Source organism: Dendronephthya gigantea, unplaced genomic scaffold, assembly GCF_004324835.1.
Source record: "Dendronephthya gigantea isolate DGI-Jeju-01 unplaced genomic scaffold, DenGig_1.0 000200F, whole genome shotgun sequence".
NCBI classification, from domain to species: domain Eukaryota; kingdom Metazoa; phylum Cnidaria; class Anthozoa; order Malacalcyonacea; family Nephtheidae; genus Dendronephthya; species Dendronephthya gigantea.
Genome location: NW_021163210.1, coordinates 217,336 through 234,258, shown reverse-complemented (window position 1 = coordinate 234,258; position 16,923 = coordinate 217,336). Strand labels below are relative to the sequence as shown.

Genomic DNA, 16,923 nt, shown 5'->3' with positions numbered 1-16,923 from the left:
ATAGCATCAAAAGAAGAAAATGGCACATAAAATCGGTGAAAACGGGCATAAAGACGAGAAATAAGGAATATATAGTGCTAATCATCTTGTGAGGAACCATCAATGAATGCATCAAATGCATTAATGTAACAACTGACAATTTCAAAATATACATTATACGGATTTCCCACACTCCCTTTTTAGATTACACCAACACCACCCAGTTTAAGCCACAACGGTACGCAACACAGCCACATACAGGAGGGATGGAAACAGTTGAAGCCATCAGTTAAGAATAGTTATCTGGACTTTTAAGTAGCATAGGTGACAATTTCGCCACAATCAGGGCGGGACTGAAGTATGGCCAGGGTGGGACCGAAGTGAAAATAGTGGGGTACTGGGGTAACTGAAAATGTGAATGTATTGGACAAGGTATAACAGAAAGATTAAGGTTCTTCAATAAGTCTTTTTAGCGTTCAAATCTTACAACCAGGGTTTTTCTCGAAATACCAATCATTGAACACGAAATTCGGGAACGCAAAATTTAGCGTTTAATTATCAACGGGATATTTATTTATAATTTCATTACGATCGTGATAGTTCTTCATCAACACAATAAGAATTCTTTAATAATAAAATGGTCAAAAATATAAATTTTCACAAATCACATTTCAAAGTACACGAGGTCTAAGCTATCTACTCATTCGATATCTGAATTTAACAAAAACATTTTTATGCGGTTAAATTTTACCAAATTTCCTGGAATCGATTCCGAAGGTTCTCTAGCTACTTAAATTTTATACTTTGACACATTACAATTTGCGAATAAAAACCAATAATTTGTCACGATTGAATACTACCACCTCTAGTGTTCAGTCTACAAGTCACTCTCCCCGTACAGAGCAGTTGAAAACGACATGTAATCCAAGGCACCGTCCACGCCATCTTCACCTTCATAAGGCGCCATTCTGGCAATACAGTACTCAGCTTGATCGGGCGGCAATTCCCGGCGTAGTTCGTCCGCAGTAATGTATGGCTGAAAGGAAAATAAATTTTGTTACCCGAAGATAAAATATTCATTTCAGCCCTGTTTCCTTTTTGTCATGAACATGTCTATAAAAATATCGTAGTATTATGTCTGGTTTTCATAAAGTCGTAAGGGCCGTGAACCATGGTGGTTGAAGGGATAGTATGGTTCGTGGTGCACTAATAAAGAACATTAATTTCGGACTATTTCGGTTACAATAAGTTAATCAGACCATCGGTTGAAATTACATGTTCACGACAATTACGACTGAATGGAATTACCTTTTGCCTGACCGATTTCTTATCAAGGCAATTGTTTTAAAAGTATGTGAACATGAATGTAGAACAAAAAAAATTAGGCTAATATAGCGCCAATCCCGGTTCTGGAAATGAGTAAACTCTTACCTTATCACCAGCGAGAATTTTGAACGAGTCCATGACTTGTTCGGCCGTGTCAGTGTCTGCCACTTCTTGTGTCATGAAGTCAACAAAAGCTTGGAATGTGACTTTGCCTGTTTCGTTTGGATCCACGATTTGCATAAGACGACCAAACTCTTCCTCTCCCTATGCGAGAAAGCATATTATAAAATAACGTATATAACGCGTGTTCTGATTGGTCGAAGCCCGTATTTGGATCAGACCATCCAAACACGAAAATTTAATTCGCTTTTTGAAATCAAATTGGAACACTACCTTGTTATTTTATAAAACAATAACTGAATGGTTATAACAAGCTAGTTTCGGGCATGCCGTAGATAAGTGCGGGATAAGATTTCCGGTTATTTCTAACAGATTGTATATCACTAAAAGTTATTATGCGAATATTAGCATATCACTAAAAGTTATTATAAACTAGTCAAACATGATTAATCTCCGGATCAGAGATCTTACCACTATCGTCCCATGGCATGCATCATCATTTCACAATTACGACCATGACGCTTAAAGCCAGAACTAAGGCTAATTGCAAGATTTGGCAATTTGGCAATTGTCAAAGTATTCGTGCATGTTTGCAGTTAAATCATTTTTTATACAAAACGTCATAACAGATAAGGTCTATTCTTTAAAAATGAAAAGACCTGAGATTTCCTCGACCGTGTAATTTTTCCGAGTTTCACTTATACATAGTGACAGACCTATAATAGGACTATCCGCCATATTACATTACACCATTCGTCGCCCGCTAAACTTGACATTTTTAGAACGGCAAGGATATGTCACATTTCACTTACCCTTTCACCTTCTTTCAAATTGTATCCCAAACTAATAAGACACATCTTGAACTCATGAGGCTCCAAAGACATCGACTTGTCCTGTAAATTAAAGCAATGTGTCAGTCCTTTCTATCATCCTTTAGCAGAATTCCAGTCCGCTAGCAGAAATTAGTTGTAGTTGATTGACTGCTGTTTACTGCCTACCAAAGTGTCATTGGATGGTTCTACCATGGTCTAAATATAGTCTGAGAGGCTTTGTTCTCCTAACAAAACATAACTATCCACAATTGAAGGATTCCTTACTCTGTCGAAGTGATTGAAAGTGTCTCTAAATTCTTTCATTTGTGCTTCGGTGATTCCCTTTGAGTCTCTGGTCAATATCTAGGACAAGCAAAAGTTTTAATGTTAAGATTCCGTCGTATGCAAAAATAGCCCAGGAAGCGGTAAAGATGATGTGACTTAAGAATTCGCGAGATTTCACTTCAGGATATTGGGGTGCTCGGGGAATAAGATTCTCAGGAAATTTGGACCATCATCACAGAAAAACGGAAATTCTGCTGTGATTGGTTGATGATTGGATATAAATTGGATGTAAATAAAATATTTGCAGTTCGGACAGTTAATATTGCTTTCATTTGAAAATAGAAGAATATATACCTGGTTCTCAACGGCGTTGATATTTCTCGCTATTCCAGTCAGCAGCTGTTCCCAGCCGACGCGAAGTACCTAAAAGGCACCTCGAAATTTTTACAAAATAAGTCCTATAAATAGCATTAGGATTTGCTAATTCCAGGATTCTATGAGGCACTGGTGATGTTGCAGCAACGAAAGCGCTCGTAGGCTGCAAAGTAAAACCGACCTGAAATGAATCCCTATTATGTCTCCATATTAAGTATTTCCTAACGTCTGAAGAAAGACGAATGTGGACCTACAAAACGCTATATAATAGTCTTACTCAAATGCCGTAATTTCAAAACATTTGTAATCATTTTGATAATCATCGTTTGTAACCATTTTGATAATGAATTGTTGACTTACGTCCATTGAATACTGCGTGTGAGGATTTTCAAAGATCAAAGCTTGTTGAACTCCCTAAGGTGGAAGAAAAATAGAGATATCACGCCAAGCATGCGTATAAAAGCTAAAGCTGGGTATTTGAGAGAAGCTAGTTTTGTTCAGTCCGTCTTATGACAGGCAGGCAGGCAGGCAAGCAGGCATAGAGCAAAGAAAACAGATGACAACTTAATTTTTGCTGTCCAATTTCAGTCAGCTGTTAGCATTCTGGAGTATATTTTCTGAAGTGATTGCATGTTAAATACCTGGTGGATGTCTTCAAGCTCATCGATGTTCGGTTTATAAGCAGTACATGTCTTTTCAAAGCTCTGCAGCACTTTGAGATTATCCTAGAGAAAACAAGAGAACATAACATTTAGGAAACATTCTTGCATCTTTATAATTTAGAAACTCTTTTAAGTTGCAAAAATTGCCGTCACCACGTTGATTAATATAGGCGGATTGTTATGATTGACCCCCAAGTATGGGTCATAACCCCCAAACAAGTTGTTCACCCCTCCAAAAATAAATCACCCCCCCCCCAATTTTCCACAAAAATAAAATTTGTCATATACGAAGAATAACGTAAAAGAAAGTGTTCTCACAATAGTACGTCATGAAGTACTTCACTTCCGACTGAAGCGCACGTGGAATGTAAAATTTGTGAATTTCTACAGCATGCATGGTAGTTAAATTTATATAAGTTTATTTAGACTATTAACTGAATCATGAATTTGTGCTAGGCATAACAGAACCAAACAGCAAAAAAGTCAAATAAAAGGTAAATTCTAGTTCTGATTTAGAGTGTAGACAAAATCACTCTCCAATTTTGACGTATAATGCAAGATTATATTTATAGATTTCTAGCACCACCCCAGTAGAAAACATGAAAATTCGTCTATGCTGTTGATACGGGTTATGAGGTATGGTGACAAAAAATATTACCTCCAACGTTTTGTGATTTTGTATGCCAATGTTTCGGAGCTGTTCAGTCTGTGTTTGAATCCAAGGACCGCAAACGTTCGCTTTATTTGCGAAGTTCAGACGTAGTTGTTCGTTAGCTGAACACAGCAGTTAAGAAAATACTACATTCGAAACAGAATCACGTATACAATAGATACTTAAATTATACCACGTAAAAATTAAAGAGTACTAACGTAGAAATGTTGCGTGTTTGAGATTACACTGGTTTGAATTACTATAACACACCCACTCGTCCCACCATCCGACCAATTTAAGACGTCTTTAGTTTGCATTACAAAAACAATGCGAGATACAACTATATTTATTGCAGGTACGAATGATTAAAATATTCTTCCAAAGGATACATTGTTGGTTATGAAGTTCTTTCTTCAAGAGTTCTTCACGTTGCGGAACTAAATCCAAAACTTCGGTCCACCTGTTGTGGATATCCTGTACATAATCAAAAACAAGGCTATGTCATATGCCAGGATAGTTGTATTCGATAACAAAGTTTAAGTATTCAGATCTAATATACGATCCAATATAACCATGGAGAGCGTGTCTTGTCTATTTTAGGCAGTTGTTATACCACATTTGATGCTAAGTTATTCAAATCTAAGTTAAGTTTGGCTTATACACATGAACATATCTTTAAAAACATTTCTCGATCAACAGAGAAACATATTTACTAGCCAATTTAACTTCAGGTCATTTCACTAATCTCAAAATCTCAGCATATGAGAGGAATGTTAAATACAGGTATGCAGAAACTATGCGCAATTGCGTGAAGTTGCAACATTGAATATCTACTGCCAGTGGTTGTACGACATGGATAAATGGCGTTGCATTATCATGTGTAAGATATTTCCTTAGGCCACAAACCTCAGGTGTAAGCGTCGTGTAGGGATTGTCAGTACATCCCAGTGCATTCATTTCAGAGACAAGGGACATAATTGAATCAAATTCGTCGTTGGCAGCTTGCATGTTTGCCTTGAATGCTTCGTGGGCATCCAACAGTTCCTAGAACAAGAATTGCAATCAATCATTACTTCACAAGACTTTAGGGGGATTGTTGGTTGGGGATAGGGTAGTGGTGTTGTAGGGGTGTAGTGGGGGTGAGAAGGAAACCAACATTCTTGAAGTAAGTACATCTCCCGTAGCAACGCACCTGGATTTCATCAATTGTATGAACACTGAACATATCCATGAGATCTTCTTTAGCACCTTCCAACCAGTTATTGAACGGCTATTAGGAGACAAAACAATAAATAAAAAATCTGCATTGAAAGGCAATATAATCTCATATACACCTTTAAAAGTCTACCACGAAACACGTTTTTACAGTACAGTATATAGATACAGGCCAGATTGGCATATTAGGACCAACTGGAACTAATGGATATGAAATTGTTATCCAAGATAATGGAGATCCACACTAAAACACTTACTGCAGCTTTCTTAGCAAACTCCAAACGCAACATATCTATTTGTTCTCGGCGAGCTTTTGCATCCTATGAGGAAACAGGAATTGAAAAAAAAATAAGGATTACGTAGCTAAAATTTCACCTATCGTTGGAGGAATTCGAATATTTCGCATACGAAAACACATTTTATTGTCATTCCTTAGAGAACATGAAGGAATCTAATCGGCAGATTTTTTTACATTTTTCAGGCGAAGCCAATCTCAGAATGCCTAAATTTTTAAAAACTTCATGTAAAATGGTAAAAAATGCACCTGTCTATCGGAGTACGTAAACGTTTACCTCCAATGCCTGCCTTCTGTCGACAGCAAGCTGGCCTAGTGTGTCCCAACCATCGCAAATAGACTAAAAAAAACAATGAAAAATATCTGAGCGTGGGTCGGCCTTCGGTAGATGATAACTATTTTCATCGAGGTATAGATCTGCCCATATACACGCTTTTAAGACGTTACCTGGCAACGCGAGTTCACACCGTCAATCTCACTGTACTTCAGAGCGCTAAATATCAAGGCAAGAAATGAATGGACAGAAATGCCTGCCAGTTATACGAGGATGAGTTAAAATGCCTCGTTATACATTTTTTTCTATCGCATCCGGCAAGTTCGACGTTGAAAATGAATGTGAGAAATTGCGTTCACGCTCATGCAACAATAGAAGAGTCCCTCCACCGGAGTGGAAAAACAGTAACTCCACTCAAAATTTACGCGAGGTCATAAACCTTGCTTTGAGGCTTACTAGATGTCGAAAGCTTGCATGAACTGAATCTGTTTTGATAATTCCAGTTTTACTTTCGTTGACTTGTTTACCAATGAGAAATTGTGGAGTATTTCAATTTTTGTTATATAGAAATGATTCCCAACTCACTTCAGTTCTTGAGCAATAGCGGCAATTTGTTCGACACGATCTTGATGCGCGGCGAGGTCGCTTTCGAATGCTTCGTGTTTCTTCATCAAAGCCTGGAGAAAAAGAAACAAAATATAACATATCTGGAGCTATATTGAGATATACGATTCTGACCGTTGACGTAACTATTGACCGTGGATTTGATCTTTCCTAGATAAACATATATACACGCGTAGACATGCATCCTCGCGTGACACAGAATTACTAAATATGGCGGCATTTTCTTGGGGTTAACATAGGGTTCAATTATGTTTCTATCTTTGGAAAATGATTTAATATATACTCAAGGTACACAGTGTCCAATTTCAGCTTCTGTGTCGTATGTTGTGAAAGACTAAATATTTCATGATCAACCATACCAAAATTTCAGCGAGGCTGGCATCAGAATAGTTATCCAGTTGTAACATTTCTGGTTTTCCCTCTGTCCAGGCTTCGTGGATATCGCATTTGTGCTTGAATTTCGCCGCAAGATGATCTAACCTTTCCATTCTATGTTCAAAAACGAGAAAAGTAAAAATTGCGTTCATGAACACATCCAAGAAGTTTTGTTTTCGCTATTAACTAACGGTTCGATTGCAGATACACTAAGTCTAGTACCATGTGTTTGAAGCAGATGGGATTTACGAATGTTAATGTGAAGACATTTGCATTCACAAACACCTACATTTTAATTTTCCTGTAGTGGAGCTGCCTTTTTCGCAACAACTCCAATTTAGCTACTATCGCTCAAATATTCGACCGACAAATATATATAGATACAGCAACTATACTAGTAAAATCTCAGTGAAGTACTCTTGGTATCTCATTGGTTTGTATATTTCCAGGTTACCTTCGTAATTCTTGTAATAACCAGTCCTGGAATTCTTTCTCCGCTCCTTCAAGCCGGTTCCAGGCGTTGTTGATGTCCTATAAATGAAACGTATCAAAAATGAAACGCTGCGGGACGATACCAATAAAAGCATTGGCAACAAAAACGCGGCCCGAAAATCAGCAGAATGACGACGACCACAAGGACGACTAGAGAAAGTACTGCAGAAAGGATAGCGGGAAAAGAAACGACAGTATAGGTAGAACAACAAAGAGACAACTGGGACGACAGCATCAACACAACATCAGCAACAACTTGGAAGATGCGCAGAAACAACGGTGGAAAAGGTAGCGTTGAAAGAATGGAAAGACGACAGAGAGGACGATGACAACAGAAGAACCACTGAGATGAGAGAAGAAAGTAGAAAAAAAACAACAAACAAAGTAGCGTCAGAGATGCCGATAGCACTAAAGCAAATTAGCAATATCAAAAGTAAACTTACGTTAATCATCTTTCCCTCGCTGGGAAGGTATGCTGGACGATTGTTTAATCGCAGTTTGGTTTGCAGAGTGTTGAACAGTGTTTCCAGGCTAGCTTTGTCTTCAACGCGAGGGGGTTTTTCATTGCCACGATATTTACGATATTCCTCCAACTTTTTCTAGAAAAAACCCAAAAACGAACTATAACTATAAAAATTCACAGAATGAGTTGTAGACTGACATTAAGAATCATTGAATCGCCTGAATCACACACTTGTCATCTTTCAGTGAAGTCAATGAACTCTATTTAAACTGGAACGATAACTAAAGGTTAATTGGTCGCTATCTTTGCAGTCAATTTTAAGCCGATCTTGAGGACTAGTTCTATTCCCAGTTTGAGGACTAGTTCTATTCCCTGCGCGATCATCAAGCGTGAAGAGAAAAAAACTTAGAAAGAGACTGGACACTGGGTACATTAAATCGGCTTCAATCGACTTACATTGAGTTCACTGAGTAAAGTAGATAGATCGTAGAGATCGATAAGACGGCATCAAATGAATTTAAATAAACTCTGAGGAACATGCATGTGTTACAAATTACATCACAAGTATGATTAAAAATTATGACGCGAGGGCTTTCAAGATCTTTTTATCTCTAAAATTTGACATAGTCGGTAATGAAAAAAAAACACAGACACACCTACCTTAACTCCTGGTAAAGTACCGTCAGATGTATGATCTTGAAGCCATGGCATCGTTTTATTAATCCAATCCAACAGCTACAGAATAATATACAAACCAGACTCCATTAGGAATAAGATTATACTGAAATACTGGATAAGTTTCCACTGATTTCAAAAATCTGAATTCATTAACAAAGTTGATCTTAAATCTAATCCTAACCTTAATCCTGAGATTTACTCCTTTCCTTCAACCAAAACCCAGATCCCAACCTTAATCCTAATCCCAACGCTGATCCCCCGGTTAATCAGGAGATTAATATGAAAATTAAGCCAAAATGCCAAATGCGCACTCGAATTACTCACATCACTGGCGAGCTTCTCGTATTCCTCCATTCGTCCTTCATTTTCCCGGTTCACGTCCAAAACTTTGCAAATTCGTTTAGATGCAGTTTCAGCCTGAAAAACACAAAAAGTTCGCTTACTTAACAATACTGAAAACAGCAAACATACACCCAGCCATATCTACAAAGCACTATATTTCATTTTGAATTCATGTATAAAATTAATTAAGGACTCGACTGTTTATATTTGAAATTGTTGTAAAATGAGTCGTCACTCGTTTTCAAGTAGAAATAACCCAAGGGTAAAAGTAAAAATAACAAAAATATCGCTAGCAGAATAATCATGGTTAATGACTGGACGAACGATTTTTCATCGCCGTTCTCGGATTTTGATTGGACGAATGTAATTTTCATTTTGGAAAAAATTTTAGCACCAATAATAGAGAAATTCTTAAGACTTCAAGCATTTTATGGTTTCAACACATGGGAAATTTAAAAGAATTGTATACGTGGTTGTCCAGTAAATTTTTATCTCCAGTGAACTGTTATGTCCAGTTAAGTATAATAGTATATTCAATATAACGGTTGTATATAAAAGTCATGGGAACTTTATAGCATTATCAAAGTCCAAGTTGTAACAATGCCTATGCATTGTAATTGACAGGTTCTTCCTCTGAATGCAATAAACGTAGATTAAATCCCATAAACAGATCTAAAATAAGTAAGCAATGTTCTTAGCTTAGGTGGTCTTAAATTATGTTCTTTCTTTAACGTAGGTCCTAAAATATATTCCTCCTTTAGAAACACTATAAATATAACCCAATCGTTAGTAAAGGTAGAATGGTTCTGTAAATTTGTATCGCTATTGTGAAATATATGCATTAAACGTAAAATTTGATGGTTTTGCTAACTGTCGCTGTGTCGCAGTCAGTTGAATTATACAGTCCTTAGAAATTGTGAGAGTTTCACAACAGTGGTTGATAAAAAACCATACATGAGTCATTTCAACTGATCCTTTTCAGCACAAGAGAAGAGAGAGATTTGAAACGAGCCTACGGCAATACGAAATATTTTACCTGTTGCGAACTTGAGAAAGCGTGGTAATATGAGGAGACATACGTCATCACAGCACGTTCGTCGGGCTTCTCCATGCTTGCCATCTCTAGGATAATAAAGTGGAATATTTTCCAGACTGCCTGTCCTATTTTCCGGAAAGCCTGATGTTACACGAAGTTGGATAGGCTGGTTAGTTTTGCGGAGCCAATCAAACTTATTAATAGGCTTTCGGCGTTTGACGTCATTACGAGAAAGGTCTATCCACTGTGACAATTTGACAGTTATGTTCTCAAAACGTGCTTGGGAAAATGGTTTAGATATGATGGAACTTGTAGCCAACAGTTGAAATCAACACCATCAAGAGAACTAGTGAGCTAAAGGACGAATTTAACTCTGATGAAAATTGTTGGTTAAGTTCATGTTATGAATGCAATATATAGGCTTAAGTCTAATTTATATCAGTCTAACTCGACACACTATGTTCTTTCTATGCTTCATTGTCTACTACGATGATGAAAACCAGACTATATATGCAAATTAACCAGGGTTCCAGCCGGGCTGACCCGAACCCAGATGACTTAGCGGCTGCTTACATGAGCCCGGTTACCCAAGATTCAACGAAGCGTGAGAAGACTTTGAGGTATTGAAATAAGTCTTTATGACACCAAACAAGCACATGTTATTGTAGTGGTGATTATACGACTGCCAGGATCATAATACCTCAAAATCATCTCACGCTTCGTTGAATCTCGGGTAACCGAGCTCATGTAAACAGCCCCTTATATATAAGTCAATCCTATAGCATTAGATTTTGTGCTTCGTTTTACCTTATCATATTAAATTAGATGATGATAGTGTTTTCGGAAAACAAAGTTGATGCGATGGTTTAAACTACCCCAGGTTGGCGTGTTTATATTTTAGATAACTGACCTGGATTGGTATTAATCCTGATCTAAACCGCATAATCCGCATACGAAATCGGTTTAACTAGTTCATTCTCTTACCTTCTGCATCCAACATTTTTGGGATATCAAGGTGTTTCTCAGCAACTTCGAAAGCCAGGTTGAGATTGTGAACGGGGTTATCCTGAAAGGTGGAAGGAAAGGCAATTATTACATGCATATAAACAGTCAAACATAGCAAATACTTGAGCTTAATCAAAATAACTGAACTGCATGTAGAAATGCTAGCTGTCAAAATCCTGCCCCGTTTACGCAGACTACACTTAATTTTATTGTCACGGCACGGCTAAATTTGGCACCTTTGGTAGTTGCTCTTTATTTTACTATGATGTAGAAGGGACTTTAGGTTTTCAAAACAACTTTAGGTTTTCATTTAAAACATAGGCCAATTTTGCCCCGAAAAAAACCAAAAGCTGAATACAGAATACCATATTAAACCATAGTAACGTTTTGGCCTTCATTGTAAGTGGCATTTTGGGCCAAAGGCAGAGTTGAATTGCTCAAATATTGATGTTCTCGAGAATTAAATTCAATCATTCAAGCACTTAGAAAAGGTTTGGTCCAAACATACACGTTTTCAATCACTTCAAATTTCTGTTTTCGCTTTTACCACATGATAACTGACTTGTTTTGTTTTTAAAGGAGAATAAGACATGTTTCGCTGGTTTTTGGACCTCAAATAGAGGAACAAAAAAACTAGACCGACCAATATTCAAGATCTTAGCAGTTGTCTGCGGTCTATATTTAGGCATCCACGGCTCCATTACTAAGACTAAGTACAACAAATTTAACTGCCAGCTTATAATGGACCGTTACTAAATTAAAACCGACCAATCATTCAACCAGGAAAACCGCCCACAGTAATGTACAAAGTCCTCATCCTTTAGCTAAGATATGACAGATCGGTCACACATATTAAACTATAACGGCTCACTGAAACACAAGTATAAGATACTTGTAGGAAGAAGATAAGAAGATTATGTAATACTCAAGAACATTTGAAGATACAACTCCTTCTAGAGTTATTGCAGAACCACAAGGAATGTTTTGCTGTTCTCTGCAGGGCTAGACTAAAATGAAAGCTTATTTCGGCTTGTAAACCAGCTAGCGGGAGAAATAAAGTGCGATTTTCATAAAATGCGTCTGAGGCGATTTATAACAAGGGGCTGGTTTAAACAGCATCCTAATGACAGGAAAAGATTTGGGTTAAAACCATTAGTTCGGGTCTGGAACTCACAATCAGAATTAAGAAACTATATCATTTTGAAATATAAATATTTCAATCACTCTTAAATACAGAGTTGGAGATTTTGGTCTGACAACTCACCATGACATGTTTACGATTAATGTTTGGGTATTCTTAGCAGTGAATTTTCATCCAAAAAATTCCAAAAATTAAGGAATTTGACCTTTTGATTTATACGCGTGAGTTAATTTCACACGTCGCTATTTACTTTCTCTTCTATAAATGGCTTTAAACTGAGAATGTGCATAATAGCCGAATATCTGTCATAAATGCTTGGTAAAAAGCTGGTGGCCCCTATCGTATACATGAAGCGGAGAAGCCCTCAACGGTAGTCTAAAGCATGTTTGAAAATATTTGAATCCTCTCTTCATTAAAGAGCCACTTACACGGCAAAAGTTAAGCTCGTATAAATTAGTGCAATATATTTTTGTCACAGGAAATTCCATTCTCATTGACTTCTTCAGGGTCAACATCAAAAATACCGGATAGGATATCGTTACGAGAATTGCAAAACTAAATTAGTTTCCTTTTGGATTTCCCTGCAAGAAATCAACATGTGACATCTGTGACATCACGTCCGGTGTTTCTAACAATGAAATAATTCATGAAAATAGAATTTCTGAAACAGAGACAGAGTCATATTAAATTTCTTGCTAGAAGACGCGTTCAAGCTTCAATATTTAAAAAATGCAATTTTCTCACCAATATGCTTTCACAATACGTGAAAAAAATGTTGCTACCAACAGTTTTAGCATTTTTAGCATGCATATGGCTCCGGAGAATTTTATGAAAAAAAATAATTCTCTTGTAAAAAATCAAAATTCACGGATTATTGGTAGAAGGAAATGGCATAGGAAATTAGAAAGGCAAATCAAATTCTCACATAAAGCATCAATTATAATCAACTTCTATCTTGAACCTTATTTGGTAATTAATTTTCATGTCATGATTTGGAAATGTACCCAGCAGTTAATTATGAGGGTTTCTGTTAGCAACATGCTAGTAAGTCTTCTGGTCTCATGCAGATTAACTAGCTCTATATTAATTAAGATGCATAAATTTCATTACATTCCTTGTCTATATTTTCATAGATTTTCCCACCAATGTAAAAGTTGTTGCTCTAATAAAAAGGCTAAAAAGCCTTTACTAGCACAATAATTTTAAAATACAGTCAAAAACTGTACATAAGAGCGTTGTTGGCTTGTTTTATTCAAGCGAAAATCTTGAATTTCGAAGATGTTTTTCAAATCTTAGTGCCTACTCATACCCTTGCGGGTTCTAGTAAACCACATTGAACTCATGCATGTTTTAAAACTGGTTGCTTCTACTCCATTCTTTGAGTGTTTTCCTCTCACACAAATGCTGAGCTGCCATAGTACAACATTGTGGCAAAGACATTTTCCACAAATAATACACTCCAAAGACACTGAAAAACTTAGCACCAAATTGGGAACCATTGACATTTTGATCCTCTATGTCATTAGTGCACATCTCAGACCTCAACTTGCATATGAAATTATTGACTTCACATTTTTAATGTGCTTACATTTAAAGCAATTAGTTTACAATTTATACTTCCTAAAGTTCTGGACATTTGCATACCCACAATCTTCTATACTACAACCAGGGCAAAAACTATCAGCTGTAAAAGTCAAATTAATATGTTGTATTTACAACAGTTCTGTATAATATGCTACCTCACTAAAAAGTTTAAAAGCAGTAGCAGTTTTTGACACTGAGGTGTGGTTGCTAATTCGAGAAAACTAAACAATGCTAATTGTCAAATAAGTGTTGAAATTTAAGAAGGTGCATATATGTGAAAAACAACTATATTTCCTTCCAGCCTTTTAGTAAGGTTGCTTTGCTGTGACATAAACATGCCTGCTGTGACATAAACATGGTGAGAATATCTAAGTTTCTGAGTCGAGTGACGTGCTTAGTTCACAAGCCGATCATAATCTTCCAATTTAAGGCCTAAAACATTTACATGTGTGCACGAAAGAGATTTTTATTAATAGAAAACTAACCAAACTTACCCCAGACAAACTACTTAACCTACGTAACTTAGTAATAGAAAACTAACCCAACAGACAAAAATAATTCCTTGAAAAGTTATGGAAACATCAACCCAATTCTCAATTAACCGAAGGTTGTAATATCATCTACACTTGGTCTGACCCAACCCATATTTTGAATGATATGCAACAATCATTTACATGGTTTAAGAGAAACTTTTTGAATCATTTGGCATTCTAATAAGCTCACAATGTCCTTGTTTAATTATGGGGCAAATAATAGATAGCTTTTCACTAAGTCAGCCACATTATCAACAACCTGCCAAGAAGAGGCTGATAACTTGCTAGTACTGACCAGAAGATTGAATTATTCGGTTTCAAGAATCTACCTTATTTTGTTGCACAAACGAAGAGGAAGTAAGTGAAAACTGAAAATGAACACTCTAAGCATTGTCAAAAGCAATGAAATACCTTGCCTCAAATATCATTTCAAACTTGTCACATATTTTAGGACAAAGAAGCTCATTTTGCAAATGTTTAAGTAACTCTTTATGAGCCAATGAATTTCATTATAAATTAATATGAGTCAATAAAAGACTGTTATTTTGGTTGACAAGTAAATCTATTCTCAAACACCAATAGTGCTTTTACTTGATGCGGACAACTTAGATATGTCGCTTTAATTAGCCCAATGAAAGTATTTTGCTAAGCGGTGGGCGGAAGTCGTTTTATAGTATACTGTGCAGATTGTCGCAAATCAAAACAAAAGCTTGGAATAAGACACACCTCTGGGGAACATTATATGCCATATAAGGCAATGTAATGTTCGCGTGCTATGAAATTATCAAAATAATAACTGACCTGTCTGAGCTCCGCATAGTTTAACAACTCAGGCCTGTGACGGTGAATAAGCGCGCAGAATGCCAAACCATCTTTGAAACTAAGGACAAAACCAAAAGCTTTAATATGGGGACTGAATTAACCCCAATAACAACCAATTTAGGTTTATTAGAATATGCAAAACACACGGGGGGAACTAATTACAAGCAGTGCAGTATATGTTACAAAATACCTTCTGTGAAAGTTTTGAACATTGACATTCTTATAGGGTGCTGTCTTCTTCTGACACCACAAGAGAAGGCCGTCCTTTGACGATAACTCTGTTTGCAAAGAGATTCAGAGATTAGGAACACAAACGCCATGCAAAATATGTTCTTACACGCAAAGTTCCCTCTTTCAACACTCGCGTACTGCTAGTAAATACCTTCGAAAGCGACATCTTGAATTGCAAACCGTAGAATGATAGTCCATATCATGCCCAGAGTCATTTTTAAGTTACCATCCACGATTTCTACAAAGCGTACGTGTATATATCAATATAAATTTCTGTCATATCATGAGATACAATGTGTGCTAAGTGAATATGTACATATTACAACCCTACAAACCTTCAGCACCGATAGAAACCAACTTTACTCCCTTCGTGACAACGAAGTCGAGCGCTTTTAAAACGTTGGTAATTTTGTGCACTCTCATCTTGCCCCGTTCAGGTTTCGGCAATCGTTCACCGGAAATCACTTCGAGTAAAATCATAAGCTTGAGGCCATCACGAAAGTCGTCTTCGATAGTTTCTATTTGCACGCCTACTTTTCGTAAATGTGAGTTACACCAAGCCGTAAAAGTCTAAAATCGAAACAAAAACACTGCATAAAGACGACAGCTTGTCGCAGATTACACGATGTACACTTAATTGAGTTTATACCAGTGGGGTTGCACGAATTAAGAGTATATCTATTATTAATAATACACGCTTTTATAATAAAGTCAGACACTGAAGTGGAAGCCAGAGTGGCAGCGATGCAAAGCAACGTACGTACCTTTTTCTGTTGATTCTCCCAAGCGGTATCCAGTAAACCCCGATCTTCATCGTCCCCGTAATAATAGCCATAATATTCGTGCTCTTCGTCCGCCATACTTGAAACAATTCAATTGGTTTCAGCAATATCAAACTGCTTCTTCTCAAACGCGACTAGAGATGCCCAGCAGCTCGATCGAGGGATGGGAGACTGACCACGTGACATCAATAACTATTTAATATTCCAATAGAAGGTAAGATGCGGACGTTTGCACTCGTGGTATTCAAAGATTTTTGTTCTTGTTTGACCACGCTAAATCCAGGCATTGTTTAAGGCAATAAAGTATAATTTAAAGCAGTGGGGGTTGCTCAAGAATTTGAGAGCATTAAGTGCTTAAACTACAAGAAAGTGCGCAGAAAAACAAACAAGTTTGATGCGACTATGCACCCTACTACCAGTAGTGGTACTATGCTATATACAATTTTCGAGGGTTACTCCAGGTCTCCAGCATGGTAGATGGTAAAAGAGTTTTGCACGACAAGGCTGGTTCTTTTCCGATAAAACTTTAAAAAAAATATGTATGGAAGCAGGCCAGAGGGTATTGACCAAGTATATAATACACATAAAAAATTACCACATAAGGTCGGCAGCGAAAGGCACTAGAAATTCTAGATCTGCCATATTTAGCCGTTTGTTGTCTAGCTCACCGGGCTTTATATATCAGTAATCAATATACACCCAGTTCAGCATATAGACAGGTCAGTGGTTCAGCACTTTCCATCCAGGAGGGTGGGAGTCACCTTTGGTGATTTTTTCGAATGCCAATAGGCATGGAGTAAAATTAACCAACACCGAAAGT

At 37.0% G+C, this 16,923-nt stretch overlaps 1 protein-coding gene across 1 annotated transcript; it reads right to left on the bottom strand.

Annotated features, from left to right (window-relative positions):
• Positions 1 to 582: 582 nt before the first annotated feature.
• Positions 583 to 16,283, bottom strand: LOC114539344 (alpha-actinin-like). Its single transcript, XM_028559973.1, has 27 exons — positions 16,086 to 16,283; positions 15,657 to 15,891; positions 15,473 to 15,559; positions 15,281 to 15,368; positions 15,070 to 15,148; positions 10,990 to 11,071; positions 10,006 to 10,091; positions 8,952 to 9,044; positions 8,610 to 8,684; positions 7,930 to 8,085; positions 7,449 to 7,525; positions 6,979 to 7,108; positions 6,581 to 6,672; positions 6,169 to 6,214; positions 5,999 to 6,061; positions 5,684 to 5,746; positions 5,404 to 5,481; positions 5,118 to 5,255; positions 4,601 to 4,685; positions 4,218 to 4,333; positions 3,539 to 3,622; positions 3,258 to 3,311; positions 2,877 to 2,945; positions 2,523 to 2,600; positions 2,238 to 2,318; positions 1,411 to 1,569; positions 583 to 1,015 (listed from the first exon to the last, which is right to left on the bottom strand). Exons 1-27 carry the CDS (start codon positions 16,179 to 16,181, stop codon positions 857 to 859), a joined length of 2,649 nt encoding a protein of 882 aa, XP_028415774.1. The 5' UTR covers positions 16,182 to 16,283; the 3' UTR covers positions 583 to 856.
• Positions 16,284 to 16,923: the final 640 nt, after the last annotated feature.

What these genes read in the sequence shown, in the direction of transcription:
- LOC114539344 (XM_028559973.1), bottom strand. Translation starts at nt 16,181, where the DNA reads ATGGCGGACGAAGAGCACGAATATTATGGCTATTATTACGGGGACGAT. An exon ending in ACTATGCGGAGCTCAGACAG is followed by an intron (nt 11,072 to 15,069) that starts GTCAGTTATTAT and finishes TCCACCTTTCAG; the next exon opens with GATAACCCCGTTCACAATCT. An exon ending in AAATTCTCGCTGGTGATAAG is followed by an intron (nt 1,016 to 1,410) that starts GTAAGAGTTTAC and finishes TTTTCCTTTCAG; the next exon opens with CCATACATTACTGCGGACGA.